Below are 26,035 nucleotides of genomic sequence, written 5' to 3'. Positions count from 1 at the left end.
AGCACCCTTCGATCTTTGTCGAAACAAAGTTCCATCGTACAGGAATCTCGTTTCGTTGAAAATTTTACTCTCCTGGTATTAAAAGGGCATTGCTTGCGTATATGGATAAAAATTGCGTACGGTAAATACTCGATGGGAAAACAAAAAGTTTACCAACTGCCCTTTTTCGAGGAACACACTTCCGACTTGTTTGGCTCCATCGATTGTTTCGACTTCAATGGCGCTCTGTAGATACGTAACAGCTTCCTATTTATTAAATAACAATTCGATACAGAATTCAACAAATCTTCGATTTCTCGCTTCGTCGAAATTGAAGATTGTAACGATTCATGAGCGACGAGTGTCTACCGTTCAAATGTAATTGTAATTTTCGTCTCGAGGTAGATTCAAGTGATACCCAATTAACGCGCAATGATAATATAATATTTTCTGTGAAAAGCACTCTTTCGGATCGACAGGTGCTCGAAAGTTTCGAGGAACGATGCACTTGCCAATATTTCGCGAATCTCTTTTTCATTCGGGAAACAAGCTCGGATTATCCCGTAGACAGGGGGCCGTTGTTATTGGTTATGTCGATAACCGATGCAACGATCTTTCGGTCGGTTGGAAAGCCTTTGAGGATTCGTCGGCGAGCAGTAACGACTTTGGAACTCGTAGCTCTCGAAACCTCGTTTCTACGGATGCGCTCTCGTTGCTCGCGCCGATTGTAATTTCTATCGCGATTTCCATTCACGAGCGTCGCGTGACCGGGGCTCCCGTGCGTTTAACTCGCTTACGCAACGCGCCGCGACGCGACGCGCCGCGCTCGCGCGAAAAATCAGGACGCGTTTTATCGGACGATCGAGCGCGTGCACGCGGTTGAACGTGTTTTGCGAGCTCGGCGTCGCTCGGATCGACAGGTGTTGCGCGTGATGGTGGTGGGGGTTTTATTTTCTTTTTTTTTTTGTATCTGGACGATTATGGGACACGGTTTCCGTCAACATTGGATATTAATCTTTGCCCGTGCGTACGATCGACGAACGTCACGCGAGCAAACACAACGCGTACGCGAGCAAACAACGTGTACGCGCGCATCTTCAACGAACCGAATTTCGTTCGCGATTAACCGTTTTGTTTCTCTTCTCTCCGTATCGTGACGGTAAATTTTAGTCCTACCGAAATTACAAGCCTTGTTATTTTAAATACACGTATGAAGATTACTCAGAGGTAACTGCGGTGCTTCGTGTGCCCGTAGTTTCATCTTGAAACGAGTGGAAAGAGTGCACGATTTGAAACATTGATTTTTCGTTTTTCTTGACGTTACGATATACATGTTTGCGATTTGAATAAACGACAAGTCTCGTTATTTAAAATACCGTACACGTTCGAAGATTACGTATCTAGCGGCGCTCGAAGTGCTGCTTCGTGCGCCCGTAGTTTGATTTCGAAACGAGTAGAAAGAGCGCACTATTTTGAATATAGAATTGTTTCCTCTTCGTGACGTTCCAGTGGAAGTTCTTGAAATTTTCCAGAAATCGGAGATATCGTTGTTCAGAATACACGGGCAACTCTCGGATATCGTATTTCCCCTGAGGATCAGTCGCCCAGTGGCGCCTAAAATGTTCGTGCATTGGTCCGTACGAGTCCGAAAAGAGTAGTAAGGTTACACGATCTGGAACCGATCTACGTATCGATTCGTTTTCCTTTTCTCAATGTTACGATACAAGTTTTTTCGATGGTCAACAAATTGGAAATTTTCTTACCTGAAAATCTGATGCAGCACAATTTTGAAGATTCGTATTCCGTACAATTGTATCGTTGCGTTTCCTCGGTGTCGCGCTCTAATAATCGCAAGTATCGAAAACTGAAAATTGTTTTCAAGCCGCAACCACGGCAAGTTGTGGTACAAATAGTGCGCACTATCGTTCGAAACATCGGGTTCGTTAAACTCGTGACCAATGACAAAACGAAAGATCAATACCGTTTACTGTTTCGACAGCTCGCTGCGTTTATTATCGGATTCTTTGAACGTACGGTCATCGTTGCAATACCCGCGACGAATATTATTTAACACGCGTATAGTTGCCAATGGTGCCTACTCGAAGCATCTGCCGACACTCGGTTCGGACTCGTCCTGTACGATCTTATAGTTGCGTCATACATTCCGTGCATAATTATAGTTCACTATTTACTCGGAGATGTTTCGAGTACCGTGGCGCGAAAGAACGAATCGTCTCATCATCGTACTAAATTTAAACACCGGACGACTCTTAGTCACTGTTTAGCGAGCCATCGACTCGATACCGGGGGCCACAGTGGCATAATTAAATCTGTCGGCCGTCGAGTTTCGCGCGATCGTAATTAATGGCGCGGACCTCTCGCGAACTTCGTCGAACGAAACGGTGATCACGGAGTTTCCGACTTCCGCTTCCGTCTGTCGGATAATCGTTTATCTCGAAGTCGGTTACGTTGGTCAGGTGCACGAAGTCGGCGAGCTGCTGCTGGTGCTGGGTCTCGGTGCGGTATACCGGTCACGAATACACCGTGGGAGAGTAGAAAGTCTTCCATTGAAATCGTCTCCGAGTTATTAACGTAGACGCGTATAGAAATCGAATCTGCGTTATCTTAGCTGCGAATTTTGGCGAGGGAGAACGCAAGAGGAAGGTTGAAAAACGAGCATTTTGACCGTGAAAGATTCACGTTGGATTTTCGAGAACGTTTCCGATATCGTTATTGCTTTCTCGAAAGACGAGGGAAAAGTTGTTGGAAATGTGTCTTCAAATGTATCAGCGATCGAACTCACCAAAGCGTTACGTTTCGTGATCTTCTTTAGATATTTTTTAGACAAGTCATGAGAAAACGAACGGGTAAATTAACCAAAAGTGTTCTAGGAACGTTGATTGCCATTGTTTTCGATCGACAGAAACGAATACTACCGATGACAGAGATTTGAATAGAAGTTTTATCTCCAACGAGATATTTGTATATCTTTTTTTAAGATTTTTCGGATCGTCTTATCGCAACGTATCGAGGAACGATTCGATCACGAAGCGGACGCAGAGAGTAATATTTAGCGATAGAGTTTCTCGTTTTCTTTTTTTTTCCCCCGGTTTATATCGATTTTACGCGCGAAGATTGAAACGCACCGAAACGATTGCTTCGTACCCTATAGAAAAGGTCACTCGGCGAGTAACGACACTGCGGGGGTATCGACCTTTACCGATTTCTAAATAAATTGAAATCCAGGACCTCCTTTCCAACTCGTGTTCGAATATTCGTACCCTTCTCGGGTTCGTCGGTTAATTTAGAAAAATCTTTCTCCGCGTTGTTTGCACTATTCCTGTACAATCGATCGTTCCAGTTTGCGCGTATCATCGTCGAGGAAATTACCTCTTTCGTCTCTCCGACGAATCGTTTCGAGACAAATTTACGGAAATGATCAAACGAGAGATTTCATAACCGCGGGAGAGATACGAGAAGTGTTTATCCCGTAACGGTGTTTCTTCGGGGTAATTTCATGGGCATTGTAAAAATTCGCGCAAAAATCACAAGAACGCTTAAATTAGAATCTATGTACAAGGTATCTGTGTATTTAATTTAAAAACTAAACGATTCATCAAGAAACTCAAATTAAAGTGTACGTCACAATTGAGAAAAATCTGTCTTCTTTTCCACGAGAGGACAAAATTATTTTTAACAAAAGAATTTTCCTCGAGATCGTATTTTCCAGGATCTCAAGATTACATATATACAATTTTCAACGGGACTAGATATTTTAATCATCGTACCACGAGCATTACACTCTAATGTTACAAGAGAGAGAAAAACTTGAATGAAAAATGTTTCGTCTTTTGTTCAAATCTCTGCGTCGTTCTCACGTAGATGATCAAAACGAGCGCGAAGTCATCGCGAAGAAAAGCGCGCGTATACCACCCTTAACCCTTTGCACTCGAAGCTTCTCTGCTACCAGAAACTAACATCTCGATGAAATCCTTCGAATCGTGTAATCGATTTAAAACGGAGCATTTTCATTTCAACATTTCGCGTACACGTGTTTACATCTTACTCGAAAGGAGTAATTGAATTTTAATTTCGATTCCGAACCACGATGGTTTTCCTAATTGGAGAAAGTACAGCGAATTGTGCGGCGATCGAGGATCACCTCTCGAGTGGAAAGGGTTAATATTCCAGAAACGGTGTTTCACGACGCAGAGAGTCGATTTCCACCGTTGATTTCGCCGGTATCCCTCGGTGTGTACACACGGGCACGTGGGCGCGATTGCAACGTAAAAATAATTTCGAAGTGTGCCGCCGTAAATAGAATTATAGATTCGCATCGTCGATACGCCGAGATGGCGGGTACCGAGGGAAGAAAGGCCGACGAGGTGGTTACGCCTCTGTGTGAAACTAATGGCCGCGTGTGCGATTATCATGAATATGAGAAAAGGTCGTGGAAGCCGGGCGTCGTAATAATAGCCGATGGGTTGATTTGCAATAACTCGGATCCTCTTTGACGATCGAATATTCCGGTTCGTTTGCGGGGAAAAAAGAGAGAAGAAGGGAGAGGAACACAGAGAGAGAGAGAAAGAGAAAAAAGAAAAAGTTTCAAACCAGCCCGTTCCACGGATAAACTTCCGGTACCCGAGTCTCGAGTTTTCGATCGCGAGAGAATCTAATTTCCGAGTCTGCGTTCGCTGCGATGATTGTAATTCTCGATCGAAAGTAAAAAAAAAAAACCAAGGAGCGCATAACGCGCGTGCATTAACGCCGCACTCGCGATACAAATTACAGGGAACGACCCATTAATTTTGATTACGCGTATTATTACGTTAGGAGAAATTAACGAACGTCCTCCGTTAAGGACGGAGAAAGTTTTTCCAACTTACGTATTCGCTGGTGAATAAGTAGTTGTAACGTCGCGATTCGTTGGATAAATTCCCCGGGGGGATATTATAAAACTCGAAGGAAATTATTTGGGTGGTTCGCGTCACGGAAAACGAAGCAGTTCGATTATGTTCGAAAGTCGAGCAACGTTGAATCGATTTTTCGCCAACGATGTCGTCTCTCTCGAAAGACACGCGAAATGGAAACAGGAGAAGACCGATTCCTGTTAACGTTACATTCTCGTTTGGAAGTTTAGAAATATTTCCCCTCGAATTTGCAACGACGCGAACCTTCTCGACGCGTCGATACACACGGCGTCAATTTTTACACTTTCGCCTGTTCAATGTTATATTTTTCCTCCCCGCGCGTGCACGACGAACACGGAAAGGCGAGCTTTTCCCAGCGAGTCAGCTCTTTTATTACAGGAATACATTACGCCCGAATGAAAAAGCTTGTTCCTCGTGTGTTTCGCTGTTGCGCACCTCGTACCGGAAGCCGTCGCTTATTTACCGCGCGCACGAACCTTTTAATCGCAAAGTAACGAACTTAACGTTTGCAACGCGTATTGCAACATTTGCCCGCGTCAGATATTCCTTGAATTATACTTGTAAATATACCGCCAAGTTCCCGATCCGTTTCCTCGTGCAACGCGCGAGCCTGGTTTTAGAATTCGAATAACATACAAACCGCGATCGCCGATCCTTTTGAATCTAATCACCCGAGAACGTTACCGAGGTCGATTTGTCGTGTCTCTCCTTGAAACGACACGCGCACATACATACACGGCAAATTGCAGAACGTTTTAGCTCAACGAAATACAGCGTGTGCTTTCTATTTAATTAACAGGAGTCGTTAACGATGAAACGATACCCTCGACGATGTATCAATTGCATCTGTTACGGTTTAATTTTAATTCGTTTATCGGCCGTGTCGACTCCAAGTACGTTCAAACGTGCAACGTTCGGTAATTTGTCGCGTTTCGTGCAGTAACGATTAACAAATATTGAAATTTAAGAAAAGATTAACTTTACCATCGCTTCCAGTATCTCTAGACAACACAATAGACGTTGGAGGGGTTTTATTTATCAAGACGGGTCACAAATCGATCTCAACTATTAAAATTTCGTTTCACTGTTCCAGTATGAAAGTACACGTGCGACTGGAGGATTTTTTCCAAGTAAATTTCAGGCATTAAATAGTAGTAACCGACCGGGGAAGAAACGTATTGTTTTTCTCGTTGCGCTTCTTCGCGTACAATATTTTTGCTGGCCCTTTCGTAAGCCGGTTCGTTTCGCACAGCCAGCCTTAATCCAAGTCACGTTTTGATCCTTCTCTCTCGCCGTGTACCGACCGTGCTTATATAAAAATTTTATCTTTACATGCGCGCACAGCCGTGTAACCGTGTTATCCGAAGGTAAAAGCTGGAACGTAGGTACGCGCGTATTCCTGTCGCATAAAATACCGCAAGCTGGCGGCCGCTCGCTCGCTCGCTCGTCTATTTGCGCTCGCCAGTCCGACGCGTGAAATAATAATGTGACGTCGTTACTTCCAATTTTACGGAGTCAACTGGAACGATTGACCCCCTGGAAATGGTGTAAGTTCGTCTCGATTTCAACGGTTCGAAACCGGCGCATTCTGCTACGAGTATTTCAACGAGAAATGAATACCTCGCGTTTCTATCGTCGCGGTGTTCTCCACGATACGTATTTTCTTCGAAAAAACGTGAACGTGATTACAAAAATGACCAGTGTCCGAAATCTGGAAAGAAACTGAACCAATCGCTTGCTTTGCGTTCCACGGGATCTATTATACGTTAACGGGGGAACGCGAAATGAAAAAACATCGATCACGGTTACGTACACGAGAGTAACAAAAATGAACCGGGATTCGATCGACGCGTACTCGTATTCCCGTCACCGTGTTACCGTTCAACGACCAAAATTATATTTGGAATATAATTAAATTTAATTTCAAACAATACACTCCCGATTGAAATTGACGGATAATGTTTCGTTGTCGTGCGTTTCGATCAACGTACGTTCTCTGGAAAGTGGAGCGGGGCCGAATTCAAATTACGCGTGCACGTTTCGAAAAACGATAAACGAGTTAAATATTCCGCACCGATACCGGAAACGTTTCCGTTGTAAAGACAGATACGACAGATTGTGGCTTTTAAATTTATATCGCGTCGAATGAAATTTCGAGCGTTTTCCTGTCCAATCGTGAACGCATTTACGTACAAAAAAAAAAGAAAAAAGAAAAAAAAAAAACAATTCCTTTCCAAGTCTCGTATAAACTTTCCTTTGGTTCGAACCGCGACAATACCACCGGGTCACCGCGTGTATAAATAATCAAATACCCGACCGACGATAACGTCGTGCCGCTCGAATTTCATTCGCGGCGATCGAATACCCATAAAATACTTGAACGTTAATCCAACCGAGTAATCCCCGTTCCGTTGTAACGGGTAAGTCGATTTTCCGGCTCGCGCGGGAGGAGTCTAATTCCAAATATCCTAATGCTCGAATTTCAATGTTGAACCGTCGTATTAAATTACTCGAATAATTCCCGGCCGTGTTTCGAGAGCTTTTCCGTAATTCGAGAATTTCACGAACGAAACATCCACGAACGTAATTCGGTTACCGACGAAAGGGAGTACCGCGTCGAATTATTGGCTCGATTCGGTCGTCACGTGTTCCACGCGGTTGCGTGACTGGCAGGGCACTGCGCAACGCGGTAGGTAACTGCGCGTAGCACGCACTGTACGCCAAGGTAAACGCATTTACTCGCCGCGTAATGTACTACGCGTAGTAAGCGCGCGTTCGGTACGTTCACACCGTGGCGTGTACCACGGGGTGGGGGATAACGGTGCTCGTTGTACGGCTGCGTTCACAACGCATCGTCGTTTAGTTCTTTTCGAGCGTTGCGCCGTAACAGTGGTTCTTAGACCTATTTCAACTCACGATGCGATTCGGTGGGAAGAAAGCTCGCCGCGGTTCTCGATTCCAGACCAACAATGCCCGAGATTGTAAAACCATTGTCCGTGGCAACTATGGTAAGAAACGTGAAAACGTACTTTGTGTACCAACTGTGAAAAATAATCCCTATGGTAACAATTGTACGAATTATGGACGATTCTTTTTGCACCAACAATGGTAAAAATTCTGCCGAATAATCGTTGCGGCGATGTTTGTAGAAATTATGGAGAATAATTCCTGCGATAACAATGGTAAACAAAAGTATGAAAAATAATCGTGTACGGGTAACTGTCGGAAAACTGTGAAACGCAAGAACTCGTCGGATCTGGTATCGAGTACTCGAATCCTTTTTTAGGTCTGGGTAGAATTCAGGGAGAAGAAAACCTGGCACGGTTCTCCGCTCGATGATTCTAGTAACAATACTAGGGACTGTAAAAAGTAAGAATTCGTCGGATGTGTTGCCAAAAATTAGCCGCGGTTATTATTCGTAAGATAATCGACGATTTCATTTTGTCGATCCTGGCAAGGATCCTCTTCGGAAAGGGATTATCGAGCTTCGTCCGTAACGAATTGGAAGAATAATTTTCTCTCATTACCGTACAAAATATAAATCGTAATGCAAAGTTAACGGCTCAACTAGCGGTGATTTTTAATTGATCACGGCCTTTGTGTATCGCGCTAACCATTAATTGAATAGATTTCTTCTACCGGAATGTTAAATTAATTAAAAAAAAGAAAAATCACCGCTAGTCGGGCCATTATTTCGCTCTACCGTATGTTTTAAAATAACATTTTCGTTGAAACGTTCGCTACTCTTTTCACAGCCAACCGTGAATCGAATACGCGTGGGTTCCGTTCTCGAAAGAAATGCAATTGCACTTTGAAATTGGCTGCGCACTCGCGCGTAATTGCGTAATGATAACACGATTGACGTTATTGCGACCCACGCGACGGGTCTGGATCCGTTGACCGGCGAGATCGTCAGGGTCATCCGCGGAGACGAGTTACGTTTACACCTGCACGGCAAACTTGGCCGACCAAGTGGTCTAGAAACAAAAAGCGGCGAAACAGGATCGCGAGGGGCGAAGAAAGAAACACGGGGAACCGTTCGTTCGAATCGGACTCGGTTCTCCTTGTACCGGGTCGACAACTATGCCTAACGGCCGTCTCTGACTCATGCTCGCGCGTACATTCATAATGCCGGCTTGTTCGGCACAAGTGGTTCGAAAATAACGCGCGTCTTCTGCCTCCGCACTGACGAGGAACATCCGCGAGGAGGAGACTCGGAACAGGCTCCCCCTCCCCACCCTCTCCGTCCCGAATTTTACGAAACTTTGCAGATTTAATCTTCGAACATTCTTTCGTTCGATTTACAGTGCAAGTCTTCGGGTAAAACGTATTCCAAGTATACGAAACTTGCTCAATTTTAGAGCACAATGAAAGAATTAAGAAAATCTAGGAGAATTTATCGTAATAGTTTTATTTGTAGGAGGATACTTAGAGGAGGTCCCCCCCTCCATCGCGAATTTTACGAAACTTTGCAGATTTAATCTTGAAACATTCTTCCGTTCGATTTACAGTGCAAGTCTTTGGGTAAAATGTATTCCAAGTATACGAAACTTGCTCAATTTTAGAGCACAATGAAAGAATTAAGAAAATCTAGGAGAATCTACTCTATTAGTTTTAATTATTGGAGACTTAGAGGTCCTTCTGCAATTGGAATTCCACGAAATTTTGTAAATTTAATCTTAAAGCATTCTTTCGTTCGACGTACAATGGAAATCATTGGCTGAAAAATATTCCAAATGTACAAAACTTGTATTTTTAATCTTAGAGTAAAGAGAGCCGAGAAAGTACAAGAATTGTAACAGTTTTAATTACAGAGGAAGAATATTACGAGGACACAATTGTCCAACTTTAACCAACGTGGAAAGCTACGAAGTCGTTTGGAAAATTTCCTTGTGTGCGCAATAGTTTGCCAGACGATATCGGCGCAACTCTGTAGGGTGATTTCATCCCCCGAAATTCAGTTACCGCCGCTAGGAAACTGTACGCGTCCTTTATTTTTGGCCGCTCTACAACCCCCCGGAAAGTTTCATAAAAATTGGCGGCAATGGGGGTGGGGTGGGGAGTATGGACACTTGGCGCGGATGTTCCTTGTGAGAGCCACTGAAATCGATGACTCGGAAAGCGTCCAGAGTTCGGTCAGACGCAATTATTTGCATATTTATCGAGACCAAACACACGCCACCGATAAAAGCGGGCGATATTGAAGAGTGTCGAACTGTTCCGGGAGAAGTAGGGAGGGTGAAGACGAGCCAATATCAATTTCCAATTGATCGGTTTGAAAAGCACCCTCGGTGTATTTGCACGTTCTGTCCTTCGATTGGTTATCGTTGCTGAATTTCGTCGAACTCCGTACCGTATACGAGGATCGGTTTTAATTTTCTCGCGGCACGTAATTTGGGATAAAAGGATTCTCAAATGGTAAATATTCTTCCTAAACATTATTTTTTTCTTTCCGGTTCTTTTCCTTCTCCGCAATTTCGATTCACCGTTTTCAATTCCAACGTAAGAAATTAATCGCGATTAAACGCCTCGATTATCCGTGCGCGAGATAGAAATTTTCTTGAAAAAATTCCCTACCCGTAGCTTTACGCTCCCGTGGAAAATTCTCATTTACACCAACCCCGAGTTTCTTACCGCGCGAGAGACCGTTTCACGGTTCGGTGGGTTCACCGGGTACGTCGAGTTGAGCGTCACTGACTCGTTCTCTTATTGCCTCGTCGGCGTCATCGTCGCCACCAACGACGCCGACGTCCGCGAACGAAACGTGTTTCAGCTTCGAGACTTTTTCACAGGCTCTTTGAAAGCCACTCGAGCGTGGCGTTTCATTAAGTTTCGCGGGCGTCGCCTCGCGTTTCATCGAGACAATCTCTCGCGTTGGAGCCGAGGGCGATCGAGCTCGTCCACGAATCTTCGCGAAATCACGATCGAAACGCGTTTCGTCGTCTTAGTCGGGACACGGCGTACGCACTCGTGCCGTGAAACCGGCGCGTTTAAATCAAACGACTAAAATTAGTATCCAGCTAACGCGTCCACCGACATCGTAATTCAGCGGAGAGTTATTCGCAATCGTGTTCGTTAACGTAGCGATAATGCGCGACTCTAGCGCAATTTCATCGGATCGTATTCCGTAATAATAGGGGGAGCAAGAGAGGGTTATCGATGCACGGTTGTACCACTGTTCCGTGTTTCCAGAAGTCCAATCCTGTACGGATTAATTCGTTTACAAATTGCTCGCAATAATTAACGAACGAACCAGTCAACGTTCCCAGCGATATCGGACTGGTCGAAGGGGATCAATTTCACTCCTAAACTTTCGTAACGCGTAACGGAGACAGATTTAATAGAGAAGTTTCGAAACGAAAGAGACGTACACAGGGAAGAACGATGCATTATTAACGTCGCGTTCACGGTCGTTGTCTTTATTAGACCGATTACGAACGCGACGTGTACCGTTGCGGTTCTTTCGTCCACGTTCTCGAGACACGATTCTCATCGCGATCGAATTTCGATCCCGGGATCGTTCGGCCCGTGGAGCAGCTCCGGTTCGTAATTGAAAAAACTCGTTCTTCCTGCGGCGAACGTCTATTTCCGTCTCTCGTCGACGAATCGTAAATTAATCGCCGGATTTATCCGTTTCTCGCCGACAGAAGGCCGGCTTTAATTGCAACCTCGCCCTTGGCGTATCCGTGAACGGCTGTTTCGTGATTTTAAACTCTTTCGATTCGTTCGTATCGCTGGTTCCGATCGACCAATCGAAATTACCGATCTACCCGATAACGCGATCATCGAAAGTTTCTCGTTGATCTGTAACGTTCCAGGGACGAAAATCCTTTTTCTTTTTTCTTTTTTTTCATCGGCGCAGCAACGTATCCTGCGATCGAAAATTGTACAAAATATCGAAATCAAATACGCTCGAAATCGTGCGGACGATTTCGAAAAATTCACCGGTCCCCGACCGGTGAAAAAGCTTCGGATTCGAAGCATTGAAATATTCGCGACATCCGATCTCTTTGAGAGCAAACGAAATTAAAAATATCCGGTGTTGCTCGCGAAACAAAGAACGGGGCAACACCTGTGCCTGGCAAATAGGGACAAATCCGGCGACGATCGTTTGCTTTTTCACCGGTGAATATATTTTTTCCGCAACGAAACGGGGAACCGTGGAAATCACGAGTCTCTTCGACGAAACGAAAAAAGAAAAAGAAAGAAAAAAGAGAGAGGAGTCGCTCCTGTAAGGACATCCGCGTGTAGGGGGATGCAATTAGGGATTAACGAGCATTTAGCCCCGCTGGAAAGGCGAATAATGGAGATTCGATCCCCTGCATCGGAGAGGGCGAAAGGTGGACGGGTAAACCAAGGGGTGGCTTTATGGTTTCTCGTGCTTTGTGCCGCGAAATACTGTCTGCTTCCCGGGCGCATTCCAGTTGCGAGGTCTGCCCGTCAGCCTGTCAGTTCTGTTTACCGTCCGCGTATTTGTTTCCAGCCGTCAGAGGAAATTATACGAGATCGATCCGTCCATTCCCCGGGCCGTGACGGCGATTCCGCGAAGCCTCGCGATTCGATTGATAAAAATTGAATCGGCGAGCGAGCTCGTTCCGCGGACGTTCGTTCCCTCGATGATATTCCGAGGAGAACAAACGGCGATTATTTCCCAGAATCTACAATGTGAAAACTACTCGGTCCATTGTTTGAAAATTCGTTGAATAAATCCACCGTATAGACGCGTTGGAAAAATACAGTCGAAGAAACATCGGTTGCTCGGGACGTAAATCGAGGGGTGTCTTTAGGAATTTACCGAGAGAAAACTACTCGGTCGATGGTACTATAATTCGACGAACGTACTTGTCGACTGTTACGGATGATCTGTAAATTTTGTAGAATTTTTAAACAACACATCCGAGTACATCTAAAAAGAAATCGTAATGCTGTCGCAAGGTATAATCTTTCTCGTACGGTGCGTCAATTTTGTCGAATTTCGGGCTATAATTTTCCAATGGTGTTCTCGAGAATACAAACAGTAAATAAATGCGAGAAATGGATTTTTCGTGACCGCAAAACGTGATCTTTCCCTCGAGAGAAAGACGATAGGATTAAGGGGAATAGGGACAGCGTCGAGTAGTATTATATTTGCTCAGTCGCGGGCCTCGCGAAGTCTGACCAAAAACGTCCGACCCTATACCACTTAAACTTCCAGCCAACGCCGATCTTTCTTTCCCCTTTACTTAAATTGAATTTCCGTGGCGTTGATCTTCCCGGTGGAAAGTAGCTTTCCTCCCGCGGCAACTTCGCGAACGCGTCCAACCAAAGAGTACAAAGAAAATTTAATACAAAGTATTACTCTTTAATTATTCAACTGCAGCGTTCCCGTAACGGCCGGAACGTTACGTTTCCATAAATTGCTTATTTCGCTGCGTTGTCGGCTGCGCGCGGGCGCGCCCGTCCTTTTCATAATTAACCAGCGTGACGATTTACCGGCTGCTTAACGATAATTAACCATCGCGATACAAATTTACCAGCTGGTCGATAACAATGATAATTCGTCCCGGGTCGAAAAACACGAGTTTCCCGCGAAACGTAATTTTCCTGCGTATGGTGTACCGATCGGTTGAATAAAAACGTTGATGGATTCGGTAAGGATTTTATCGGTGGTTTCGTCATTGGAGTTTCGGTCCCGCGATACTTTCGTGGAAACTCTCCAGAAACGAACGACGATTAAACGTGTCCGTGTTCCGTTCGAAGTACGGGATCGCGTTCGGGTTACGATTTCACTCGATGGCGGCGGTGCTTCGAAGCGACGTGGTTCGCGTGGATCGAGAACGACCAGGGTAAACGATTACTCGCGATGCTTTTGTTACCGAGAGTCGTCCCGGTGCTGCACTTGAGACGGGAGTGTGTCTCGCGGTACGCTCGGAAGCGGGTACGCGCACCTGTGCCTCGCCACCTCGGCTCGTCGCCGCGGGAATGTGTTTAGGGGTTCAAGTTGACAACCAGCGGCCAGGTAATTGGGGAACGGAAAACACTGTGGCGTCACCATGGTAACGCCCCGACGTCCCTTGCTCTCGCGAGCCCTACGCGAGGGCCAGAGTCGTGGCCGGGGCAACGTGCCCTAACCGCTGCACCCTCGCTTTATCTTTCCACTTTTTCGCTCGTTTTTGAAGGACGTCCGCGCCCGTGCCCACGCCCGCGCTTCTCGTACCCGAAAAACGTCTGGAAGTCGTTATTTCGTTAGACGTCTTCCTACCGAAACAGAGGGTCGAATTCCAACCGATTATCCCGAGGGGTTCCGACCGGACGTCCGACTCGTCGATTCGACTCGTACGAAACTTGGCCCCCTCTTCGTCGATCGATTCGGAGAGGATAGGGTTGCCGATGGAACCTCGCGGATTCGCGATTGGATGTCGGTCGATTTCTGCATCGTTGCTCGGGTGATAAACGAACAACGCGAGAGGGGAATCACGCGTGGTCTTTAATACGTTTGCAAGTGTGCATCGATCGATACACATCGAGTAACGAAGGAAATACGCGCAACGACGGTGGACCGAGTATTTCGAAATACGACTCGGAACACGGTCGTTCCTTCTCGAGACGATAAATCGATAATTCAAGGGGGGATGGGGGGCGGTAGGTGAAATATTGTTGCGCGAGGCTTCGTTTTCCAGATAATCGAATTTGAAAAATACGAGGGGGCCGCGTGCGCCCGGGTTAACGAAGTTGCACGCTTCCGATCGTGTTTGTACGGAGAGTGTACGAAGTTACAGGTTCGGGTCGTTCGATATACGGTATACACGCTGACGTTTAATTGTTTCCATTCAATTTTCCCGGAACTCAAACACTGGAACACTTGATTCCTTTAATTGGAAAATGTTTTCGATATCGATCGCACGGAAATTGATTCCTTCGGTTATAAATTTCCCGGACGAGAAATCACAAATACGGGTAGCGGAACAAATTAGCGGCGATGCAATCGCATAATAATTCGATGGGGGGAACGGAGAAATAATGTTCCTCGTTTAATCGTTTTCGCGGAGACGAATTGTTTTGTTTTCGACGAACAACGATACGAACCGATATTGACGCACGACCGTGCGACTGTGGTGTTTAAAAATAATAGCCGTTACGAGGAGGAACTCGAATAAAAGTCGAAACGGGGGAAATAAATATTGCGTTTCGTTCGTCGAACTCGACCGATGAATTCGAGGAGACATTGTTCTCTGTCCTTTCGTTTCGGACGATATAGAATAATTCTTGTTCCACTGGAACGCAGAGAACAGTGTTTCCAAAACTTCTATCGGTCGTGTTTTAAAGGGAAGGAGGGGTTGTCGTAAAAGTATCGTTTCATCGTTAAATTTTTTCATCGAATACTCTCGGTCGATGTACGAGTGCGACAGAATGCAACTCTCTCCCGATGCGCGTTTAAAGTACTCCCGTATTTTAACGTTCAACTCGACTAGTTGGAAATTAGCTCGCGACCCGTACATTGGAAAGCTTCGATGGACGATAATTCTTCTTCCACGAATACACGATGATTCTCGTTTCTGTAACACGAATGTTCCATAACCCGAGTACTCCGTAACAGAAATATTCCATAACGTAAGTGTTCCGTAACATAGATGTTCCATAACCCAGGTGTCCGTAACACAGATGTTCCATAACACAGATGTTCCATAACCCAGATGTTCCGTAACGTAGATTTCCTCGAACCTGGACGTTCCGTAACGCGAACGTTCCACGAATCGCGACCGTCGAATACGTTTAAAGTGTCGATCGCGGTCGCAGAAATCGCGAACGAAATTGCACACGGAACGCGTTCGCGATTTCGGCGACGATCGCGCGCGTTCACGGTTGTCGCGAGCGTGGAAAGCGAACGCGCGTCCACGAGGAGATGAAAAATCGCGCGAACACGGCCGAAAGGAATCGTCCGCGCGCTCGAGGTTCGCGGAGAGACGAAACGGGGAACGGAGTCACCCCACGTAACAATTTAACCGTTTCAATTAACAACGTCTCTCCGAGCCAAAACGAAACTCTGGTGCAATCGGCCAAGAATCCCCTCCTGGTTGTTACTCGAGCCGGGCGTGGCTGTGACTTTCAATTTTCGTCGTTTACCGCTCGGTAACGAGCGCGCGCCGCGACATTTTTCAAAGCGGGAACCGCGCGACCCTCGAAACTTTGTCGCTGGTGGCTCGCGGGAGGGATTAATTATCGTTGTTAGGGCGATACGCGTAGGGCGGTGACGTACCGCTTAACCAGGCTGCGGTTTCGATATTGCCGGTTGCCGTATGGACTTTGAACGTAGCTCGAACCACGGCAATATGTCACCGTTCTACGAGCCATAAGGGCTATTCTGGTCATTGGCGTCTCTTTGACGCAACAGGCATTCCCGCTGTAACAATGAACGCTCGTTATTGTTCCAGGGATCTTGAACCGTGCCGAACGGTTCTGTAATCGGCGGGTAACCTAACGTCGCTCGTCGTACCGTTCCTCATTGTTCGAACCGATGCACGTACCGGTCCGGGTTGGAATTTTTTTTTTATTAGTTTCTTTCGTTTATTTATTCATTTATCGTCATCTGTTATTGCGCCAATCTATGGTGGAACGATATTTGCCACTGTCTGTAAAGAAATGTAATTCGTCCTGAACGTGGATGCACCAGTGATGCACCAGTGATGCAACAGTGATGCACCACTGTATGCATAATTCGCCACGAGTTTATCTCCTTAAAAATATCAGAAAAGAACCCTTACACGACATCCTCGAAAAGAAAATGTAGCATTCGCGAGGACAGCGAGAATTGTGACCCTGCTGTTGATTATTACGCGTCTTATCGAAATTCAAATCGTAGAGCACGGGGACACGATGTGCTCTTGCCTAGCTGTCATCGATAAAAAGCGTCCTGTTCGTCGAAAGAACCCTCTCGGAAGCGCCGTGTCCCCGTGAATGGGCGTTTCCGGCTCCCCCAGCCGTGTGCCACTCGAGACCCCGAAATTTGTCCGTAGAATCGCGCGTTAATACGGATTCGGTTTGTTTACACGTCGAATGAAATCCTCGGTCGTGGACGGCGTTTATGAAGGCGGATTTCGTTCGAATCCCTTCAACGCGACCCACCACCGACCCGGATTAAAGGACCGCAAGTATATGCGTCGACGGGCGCGCGCGTGGCCCATTTGCATATTAACCACTCTGACTGGGAATTACGAACCGCTTCGCCGTGCGGTTACACACCTTGCTGCGTAACAAGTACCGTAGTTCGTTATCGATCGATCGACCGCGCAGCAATGTGACACGCGACGATTAAATTGCCGTGTGATTCGACAACGCGCCCGAGGACTCTCCGACTGCTGCTAGCGGTCGATAACGTTGCTCGAGTCGTTTTCACGAAACGTCTTTGTCGGTGTCTTCGATAGCGGCTGATAACGCGAAAACGTTTCGTTCGTGGAACCGGTCCTCGATGGCCCTCGTCGCGAACCTCGAGGAGTTCGACTTCCACGACAAAAATCACACGACAGAGCCAAGTTTTCCGCAACTGCTGAAAATCGAAGTGTTCCGTGGTCGTTCCGAATGATTCGAATACGATGAGAAATGAAAGTCGAACTATTTTGGTAACTGTGAGCAGGTCGTTTCGAGTCGAACTTCATACCGGTGGATATCGGAGATTAGGAAGTCCAAGGGTTCGCGATCTTTGGACAAACGGGATTGTAGTAAGTTTTGGTACCCGTGAGTGCCACTGTGTGGAATATCGCACTCGGTGTTCGTGTACGTCCTCTAGGTGGAATTGTATTACTCTGCAGTGGTAAAAATGACCCGACAGTATAAACTCTCTTGCATCTGTTAGAGAGCGACTCTAGAATCCTCCGAACTGGTCCGAGATGTTTCAAAAGCGACGGTCCAAGTTGTTCCGAGTCGAAGTGGATACTTTGACAATTCGCGACGTTGAAAAATCGCGCTCGACGCTCTCAACGGAATTGCGAATCCACCTTTGGACGCGGTAGGTTCGAAAGTCACCGTGTTACTTTTAATCGGAGCGTCGAAGATTAAGCTTCGCGAAAATGAAGCTTGAATATTGTAACCGGGTCTCGTCCTGTGACCCCGATTTTATCCTAAGTGTTCCCGTAAGATATAATCGCGCTTCGTTCTCGACCTCTCGGGAGAACTCGGGCACACGTGTTCGCGATCTTGCATTGTTTATACGCGTTAGGAGCAGAAAAGTTACCAGTTAGCGTCCTGGTATGTCTTTCGTACGTACGAGCCGATTCGAGAAACGTTCGAGCGATTTCGGTAGAATCGATACCCACTCTCGATAAAGGGCGTCGAGAGACGACCAAACGAACGTTCAAGAACGTTCTTCCGCGCGTACGAGCGACGAGAAACGAGAAAAACATCGGTGTCGCGTAAATTTCGAAGCACTGGACGATTCGCGTTGCGCAGATTCCCGTAGCCTCGTCGTTGATCATCGATGATTTACGGTACTCGGTACCGTTGTCAAGACTCGTCGAGAAAAGGGAAGGAAAGCGGTATATCGGGCGCTCGACGCCGAAGCGGAATAATTGACACGACAAAGAGCTTCCGGTACCTGGGAGGCCTATTCACGCGCGTCAAAGCCCGTTGAGACCCGTTGCACCGATGTGCATCGTCTATCGTCCATGGACAATGGCAATATTAACGCGACGATGGAGTGCAGTTCTCATTGTTCTAGATCGCGATGCATCTTAACGCGACCCGCCCTATTATCGCTCCAAGATGCGTAAAAAACGGGAGACAAATCGAGCCTGGTCGGTACCGTTCGTTGGCTCGTAAAACGAATTTCTCTCTTTCTCTCTACCGCTTCCCTCTTGGTTTTTTACTCTAATGAATTTAACGCGTCGACTGCCAAGTACACTCGTAATCGATCGTTAACGCGTTCACTGCCACCATTGAATGAAACACGAGACCAGTTATTTTACCGTTATGGAGTTATACTCGCGGTTGATCGGTCGTTTCGTAAAGATCGATTCACCTTTGATACACGCTCCCGACTAATCGATACGAATAATGGCTGGAACGCGAAAGGAGAGTTTCCGAAGAAAGAGCGTGCAACGACCGGTTACCCGGTGGTTCCGTTCAATGGTGGTTAACGATCGATTACGAACGGTCGCGGAGATAAGATTGCGCGGGACAGAGACGCAACGGAGATTCATCGAACCGATCGTGAATCGAATCGTACTTGTTGGGTTCTACGATCGAATTATTAATGGCGAGGGTGGATATCAAGACGGAGAATAGCAGCGCGAACGTTTCCTTCGGCTTCCACGGATTGTACGCAGGGGAATTATTAACCGTGTCCATACGATTTGAATACGACGAGAGATCTATTTGTTCTAATTGCGAGTCGAGCCAATGGTGGATACCAGAGGGGTGCATACGTTTATAGCGTACGATCTTCGGATCAATGAAGTCGTAGGAGGAGTCAGAGCCTGGAATACCACGGTACGGAACACGTCGCAGTGTTTACGGATCCTCCAGTGAAATTGTATCGCGTTCCGGCAACGAAAACCATCCAAGAGTAAACTTCCTTGCACCGTTGGGTGTCTCGTGTACATTCTCGATGCTTCGAAAGTGACGAGAGTCCCGCAGTTACTCCGAATCGAACCCCTCCCTGTTAACGAATACCGAGAGGCAGAGACACCTACGATTCGCGATCGGTATAATTCTAACCGTAAGCCTCAAACGCGCTCGAATCTACGCAAAAACTACACGAGGCTCCCTCGAGCGCCATAAACTCGCCCAAAGGCTCGTAATTGGTCGGAAAGTCGTAGCCAACAGGGAAAAGGCCAAGACGAGATCTCGAAGTTTCAGCAACGGTGGAAGTCCTCGGAAACTTAACTCGGATCGTTCCAGGACGAGTGACTCCTGGCAAAACGGCAATCTCTCGTGTTTCTCGATAACACCGACAACGATCATTATTCAACCCGGATTCGTTTTCAGTGGTCGTAGAATCCCTGGAAAAATCACGAATCAGCGATAACGAACTGGACAACCGAGACTCGGTTTCCGATCGTCGGGCACGATTGGCATTCGTTGGTGGAAAGACTCGCGCAATGGGCTCTCTCTCTTGAACTTCGAACATCCGCGCGGTTCGACCAATGTCGAGCGGTTTCAAACGGATATCGCATACTCGATCGATCGAGCGTTCTTCGAGTAATTTTGACCCACGATCGGTCGCTACGCTTGCCAAGGAATGCCTCCCCCTCGAGTCTCGTGCCAAGTGCTCGCCCGCTAAGCCATTTCTGATGGCATTGAGTACGCTCGCATCCCGAGAAAACTCGCGGCTCTATCAGAAATCGAACTTGCGCTATTACCAGGCGTGTTGCGTGGCGATGGAACCGCTAGAATACACGACGATTCATCGCGATTAACTCTGTGTCGTTATCAGTGGCGATCATTGGTCTCTTCGTAGGTTTGTCCGACTCGTTCGTAAGTCGAGGAATCCTCGTTTAGAAAGATGCCTGTGAATAATAGGAAAATCGGTGTTAACTGTACAATTGGTAATTGTGTCGAGGGGTGTGTCACGATTCAGGAGCTGTTTTGATATTCTTTGAGAAGATATTCTTTGTATCTATTGCAGAGTATTTGGGAACAGTGGAAAATGGACCGAAAAATGCCCAAATTTATTCTCCCAATGAATTAACCTTTTTATATTCGAAGCTTCTTTTACCAGAAACTGGAGCTTGGATAAAATCCCTACAGTTTTATTTCAATGCTTTACGACACGTGTGCTCACATCTTCCAAGAGTGTAGTATTTAGATTTCAATTTTAATTCCAAAAGTTTCCACGGATTGGGAAAAGTACACCGAATTGGACGTTGACCGAGCGTCTCCTCTCGAGTCCGAATGGTTAATAATATTTGTAGAAATACTCCACCGGTGTACCACGATCGAAGATATTTCCCGGCCGTGCAATCGACGTGAAGTCGACTCCTTTTTATCTGGAAAATGGAAACTGTCCCACGATCGAAACTCACACGTCGACGAGATCAACGAAGCGAAGTGTGTCGACGAAAGCAACCAAGAGGAGCAACAAATCAAATTGTATCGGACATTGCTATTCGAAATCGGTAACTTTTCACGCTACGTTCGGTGATTCCATCGATGATAAATGTTCGACGCGACTCGTAATCCGATTTCGTATCGTGATTAAACACTTCCCCTCGGGAGCCGAAATATTTCTCGATCGAGACACGTAAAGATCGACGAGAGATGTTCGTTTCGCGACGAAAGTAATAAACCGTCCTCGTCTCTAGAGAACGATCCGAGACACGCTTAGGTGTTGATCAACGTCCGTCAACGTGGTACGTGACGTAACAACGCGCCAAAATCGATCATCTTCAATCGTCGCGTTTAATTAACCCCGAAGCAGATCTCCGAGAATCCACTGCAATTGGACTGCAGCTATCGCGGTGAATCCATAGGCGTGGAACGTGCCAAGAGTTTAGCTACGAAGATCCTCGAAAAGTGTCCCCCCAGGGATACTTAAGGCCGATAATCGTTGTACCCCGACGAAACTGCCCTACCGCACGTTATCATCCATTATTCCCCCGCAGGGAGTTCCCCGAAATTGCCGTTTGACAACGCTCCCTCTGTTGCCCTTTATTCCCTTCGCGCCTACCCCTGTCCGCGAGTCTTCCTCGCCCTCGAGAGACGAACGACCGTTGCAACCGATCCTGATGCGTTTCTTGCCTCGGGGGTGCAGAAGATGTTTATCAAAATCCATCTGCCGTAGACAGGATATAATCTTGAAACGAGAGTGGAAGACCTTCTTCTTTCGTTCCAGGGTTATTCAATCGTGAGTGAAATCCGTTTTTCGTAGGGGTGTTTACGAGCTCGTCCAGTAGGGGTTAAACGGTTTTCGTCGCGATACTCGTGCATTTTGTAACGCGGATCGATGCAACGAAGAATGTGCAATTTTTTATCGCAGCACTCTCGGAATTATCACCGTGTAAGAACCTAGTCGTTTGTCGAGAACAGATTCAAATTAACGTTTTATCTCACGTTGGATCGATACGACGGAGAATAGGGGAGACGAATCTAATGTTTTTTTGGAAAAATTTCTTACCCGGAGCACTTTCGGAATTACCGTCGCGCGAGAACGTGGTCGTTATTCACCGAGAATGTATTTAGATTATTTGTGTACTGATATTTTATAGCGTGGGACGTGAGAAAGAACAAGGGATGGATTTGAATGTTCCTCGACTGTTTTGTCGACACTGTTTCTCTATTTATATTCCTTCTCGGTAAATAGTGTGGGACAGTTCACGGCCCGATGAACTTCTGTTTTTAAACGCGACGACATAAATAATAATATACTTATCGGTTCACCTTATCAACGTCTCTCGGCTACTGTGTTGGTTAAAGGATCTCAAGTTTCGATATTCTTTAAAGAAAGAAAAATGGAGAATCGGCCGCGAGTACGAATAAAATAATTTCTTAACGAGCGATATCAAGTTTTCTCCGTACGCCCTGGATTAAATTTCTCGTTTAGGTTGTGCATACTTTATCGACGGTAATAGGTGTCGTTATGCGAAGTAATTACCGTCTCGACGGAACAGGTTATTTACGAATGGATTCGTTATTGTAAATACAAGTTCGTTAATACCAACGAGTACCGTGTTTAATTGAACATTACGGCGATCCGAAATCACGATCAACCGTAAATACTGGTTAATCGTCGATAATATCTCGTTGATGGAGTAGTTTACCTTAATCGGTCTCCCGACTTTCGAAATCTTTAACGATCGCGGATCGCGTTCGATGATTGAAAATTCATTGAATTACGTCTCGAGTTTCCGAGGTGTTTCCACGTTCTTTTTCTTCCCCCCGCTACTTTTTACCTTTTTCCTCTTTTTACGCAAGACGAGGTCCATTAAATATCTCTATGGGGCCGCGGTGTCGGGGGTATTGATTTTATGGTGACATCGACATGGCCGTCTAACAACGAGTTAAGAGGAACGGAACCATGAAAGCTCGCGGACCACGTTTCGTACCATTTTCTGCAAATATTCGCCGAACAATCTGTGAACGAATATCTCTCCTCGGAGAGGTACAATGACCTCGGAAAATAAGTTCTGCTTTCGAGGAAATGGAAGTCATCTTTCACGGCATTACCGTCATATTTTATGCGCTTTTCCTTGTTACGTATTTCCGCGATACTCTCACCGATGGGGCGGGGAATAAAAATAGCCAGTCGAGGTTTCTTTACACATAAATGACAACGAAAAAATTGTCCCCCGGAGCGTTGACTGATTTCTCGCAACCCTTGGAAAATCGCCACGGTCGTTCGACAATTGTGCAACGTTAATTTCAATTTTTCCATACGAGAACATTTATCGTGTATTTCCATTCAGAATATTTTTTAACATCGTCGAAAGCCATAAATTTCTTTATTTCGCGCAGTCGAACGTTAACGCGAAATTTTTGAGCGTTTTTTATCCATTTTTTTGCCACGTTCGCGCGAATTTGATTCAAAATTCGAAACCACACCGTTGATTCGATTTGATTAATTTTTCAACTAAATTCGATATTCCGTCGATAACGTACGCACGCAAGAAACTTGTTCTCGAGGTGTAATTAATGCGAACGAGAATCATATTTTTGCGACAATTAGTCACGGTGAAACGAATCGGGAGATCGATTCGCTGGGGTGGTAAACGAGATTTCCAAGGGTAGCTTCATCCCTCGTCGGTAACGTAGGAACTATTTTCACCTGGAAAACCGTGAAAATAGTGAAAACGTATCCCAAGTCGATAACTCGAGGTGCGTGCGTCGATGTAGTACTCGCAGTCGCTTATTTTACCAACGATCGCTCTTCAAGGGTGGTTGTTTCGCCGTCTGACGATAAGTGGCTGGATTTCGGATTGAGATATCATTCGTGGAAAGTAATTCGTTACTTTTCTCTCTGTTTTACAGCGAAAAAGCAAAATGGGGCGGCTCTACGTACGAACAGTTTGGGCTCGGGGGCGAGGACACCACCCCTCGAAAGGAAAAGCAAATTCTCGGCCCTTGGTAGACTCTTCAAACCTTGGAAATGGAAACGGAAAAAGAAATCGGACAAGTTCGAGGCCGCCTCCTTGTGTGAGTATACATTTACTCTTTGAAACATCACTTTCGATATTTCCAGTTCAATTTTATTCGATCGTCGAAAGTACGTGACACTCGAGTATTTAGAATTTTTATTCGAGAAATGAGCATATTTAGAATTTTTAATCGAGATGTTAAGAGCGTTCAAATTCAAACGTGTCGAGACCAATATTCGTCGACTTCCGAATACGATCAGAATTTACACCAAAAACACACACACTAATAAATAAAAAATATCTAACATCGTTTCGATCTTAAATAGAACGCACTATTCAAAATGTGAACCTAAAGCTTTTAATATTGCTCTGAAATTTGGAAAATCTCTCCATCGAATTCGACCCGTGGTTTCGAGATCGCGTTTCGAGCCGGGTCGAAATTAAAAAATTGAATCGAATAAATTGAACGGTGGATTTATCTATCGATAACCGGCGATAGTAATCGAGGGTTGTTTGTTGCGATCGCAGCGCTCGAGAGGAAAATCTCGGTACGAGCCAGCAGAGACGAGTTGGTACAGAAAGGAATCCTGTTGCCCGTGATAAGGTCCACGTCGTTTCCGGAGAACGGTGAGTCTGAACCCTTCAGCGATACGTTATCATCCGTGTGATCCTCGTTTCACCCTATCGATAGGAATCTGGGTTGGCGTTGCACCATTCAACGAGCTATTTCTGCCCATTTCTCGTTTCATTTCACGATTACGTACGACGTGTTCCGGGCATTTTCGGTCTCTGCGCGCGAGTATATTTTCGAACAGGTGACGTTAATTACCTTTTACGAATTTAGAAACGTTCGACGTGCTTTCCGTCGTCGTTGTACGCACGACGACCGGTGTTAAAACTCGATCCGACAAATCGTTCGATACGTTCGAGTTCCGCGCTTCCAATTTAGCTTTCACGGTTTGGTAAGCTGGAACAAGGTTTCCATTCGCTTCTCTCTTTGCGAGAAGTTCCTTCTTTGTATTAACTGGGAGTATAGGTTCGAAAGAGACGGTCGATCGACGTCTTTGTACACTGTTCGCACAGAACGTTGGATTCTGAATGGAAGAACCATCTGGGGATCCGAAGAGTCGCGTGTACGATAGACCGTGTAAGTTTCGATTCGTGGATCATGGTGCAGGGATCTTGGTTAAAAATTCGAAACCGTTCGAACGTGTTTGGGTAGACTTGATCGTTCGATCGAGTGAAAATTGTAAAAATATATCATTCCTGTTTCGACGTCGCTGAATTTAACTTACAGTGTAATCTGATACTAGAAGACAGTGTTTTTCTATTGGAACAGGTATTCCTCGGAGTAACTCTACCACTCGTAAGAAACATCTTCTTTAACGAAAACTTCTTTCAATTTGTACAGTTTATTTCTTAACTATTTCCACTTATATTTGTGTACTCCCTTTTTCTAACTTCTTTCCCGTTCTTGATATGCAAATCGGTGTATGCAAGTGTTCACGATTCTTAAATTGTCTCAAAGTTCACGTTTTATCTACTTTCACTTATATCTGTGTTCCTTTTCCTCAAAGTTCTTCCCCATTTTTCTCTATATAAATCACTATAGCCGTTACTATTGCTCGTGCTGTCTACTTTATCTCGCAAGGGTTATCACCCTTCTCGCCATACCTTGCAAGTTACCCCTATAAACCACGCGTATAAATATACAAGATTTTATCTCGATACAGTGGAACATCTAACGAGGGATCGAAGATACCAAAAACGTTCCCTTAAAAAAATCGTCCGGTGAACATTTCGCGGTACGAATAATTTTCCCACCGATCCTTCCTACCGAATAATATTCGTTGAATATTGGTCCAATATCATCGGTCGCTCGTGTCGAGATAAAACAAGCTGTACCGACGACTTTGAATCGTCTCGTGCGCGTATATCGACGAATCTGAACGGCTCGAGATACATCGAGTAGCAATTTCCACTCACTGGTAGCTTTTTATCAATCATTTCCGTCCCCTCCCGTGCACACGTAACTCCAGATTCGTGTATCTCCACGGAAGGGGCGGCGTTTCTATTTTCGCA

The 26,035-nt window shown here is 45.7% G+C and overlaps 1 protein-coding gene across 10 annotated transcripts in view; it reads left to right on the top strand.

Annotated features, from left to right (window-relative positions):
* The window catches only part of LOC143155171 (phosphatase and actin regulator 2), a 361,509-nt gene that overhangs the window by 86,315 nt on the left and 249,159 nt on the right, over window positions 1-26,035 (top strand). For all 10 annotated transcript variants that reach the window (XM_076327604.1, XM_076327600.1, XM_076327597.1 and 7 more), the window contains 2 exons: window positions 23,847-24,011; window positions 24,482-24,580. In XM_076327604.1, the coding sequence (XP_076183719.1) occupies window positions 23,847-24,011; window positions 24,482-24,580 (264 nt within the window). The remainder of the gene's footprint in view (window positions 1-23,846; window positions 24,012-24,481; window positions 24,581-26,035) is intronic.

The sequence above is a fragment of the Ptiloglossa arizonensis genome, chromosome 2 (genome assembly GCF_051014685.1).
Source record: "Ptiloglossa arizonensis isolate GNS036 chromosome 2, iyPtiAriz1_principal, whole genome shotgun sequence".
In the NCBI taxonomy this organism is placed as follows: domain Eukaryota; kingdom Metazoa; phylum Arthropoda; class Insecta; order Hymenoptera; family Colletidae; genus Ptiloglossa; species Ptiloglossa arizonensis.
The sequence above is the reverse complement of the archived record's forward strand: the minus strand, read 5'-3'. Positions and strand labels throughout refer to the sequence as shown.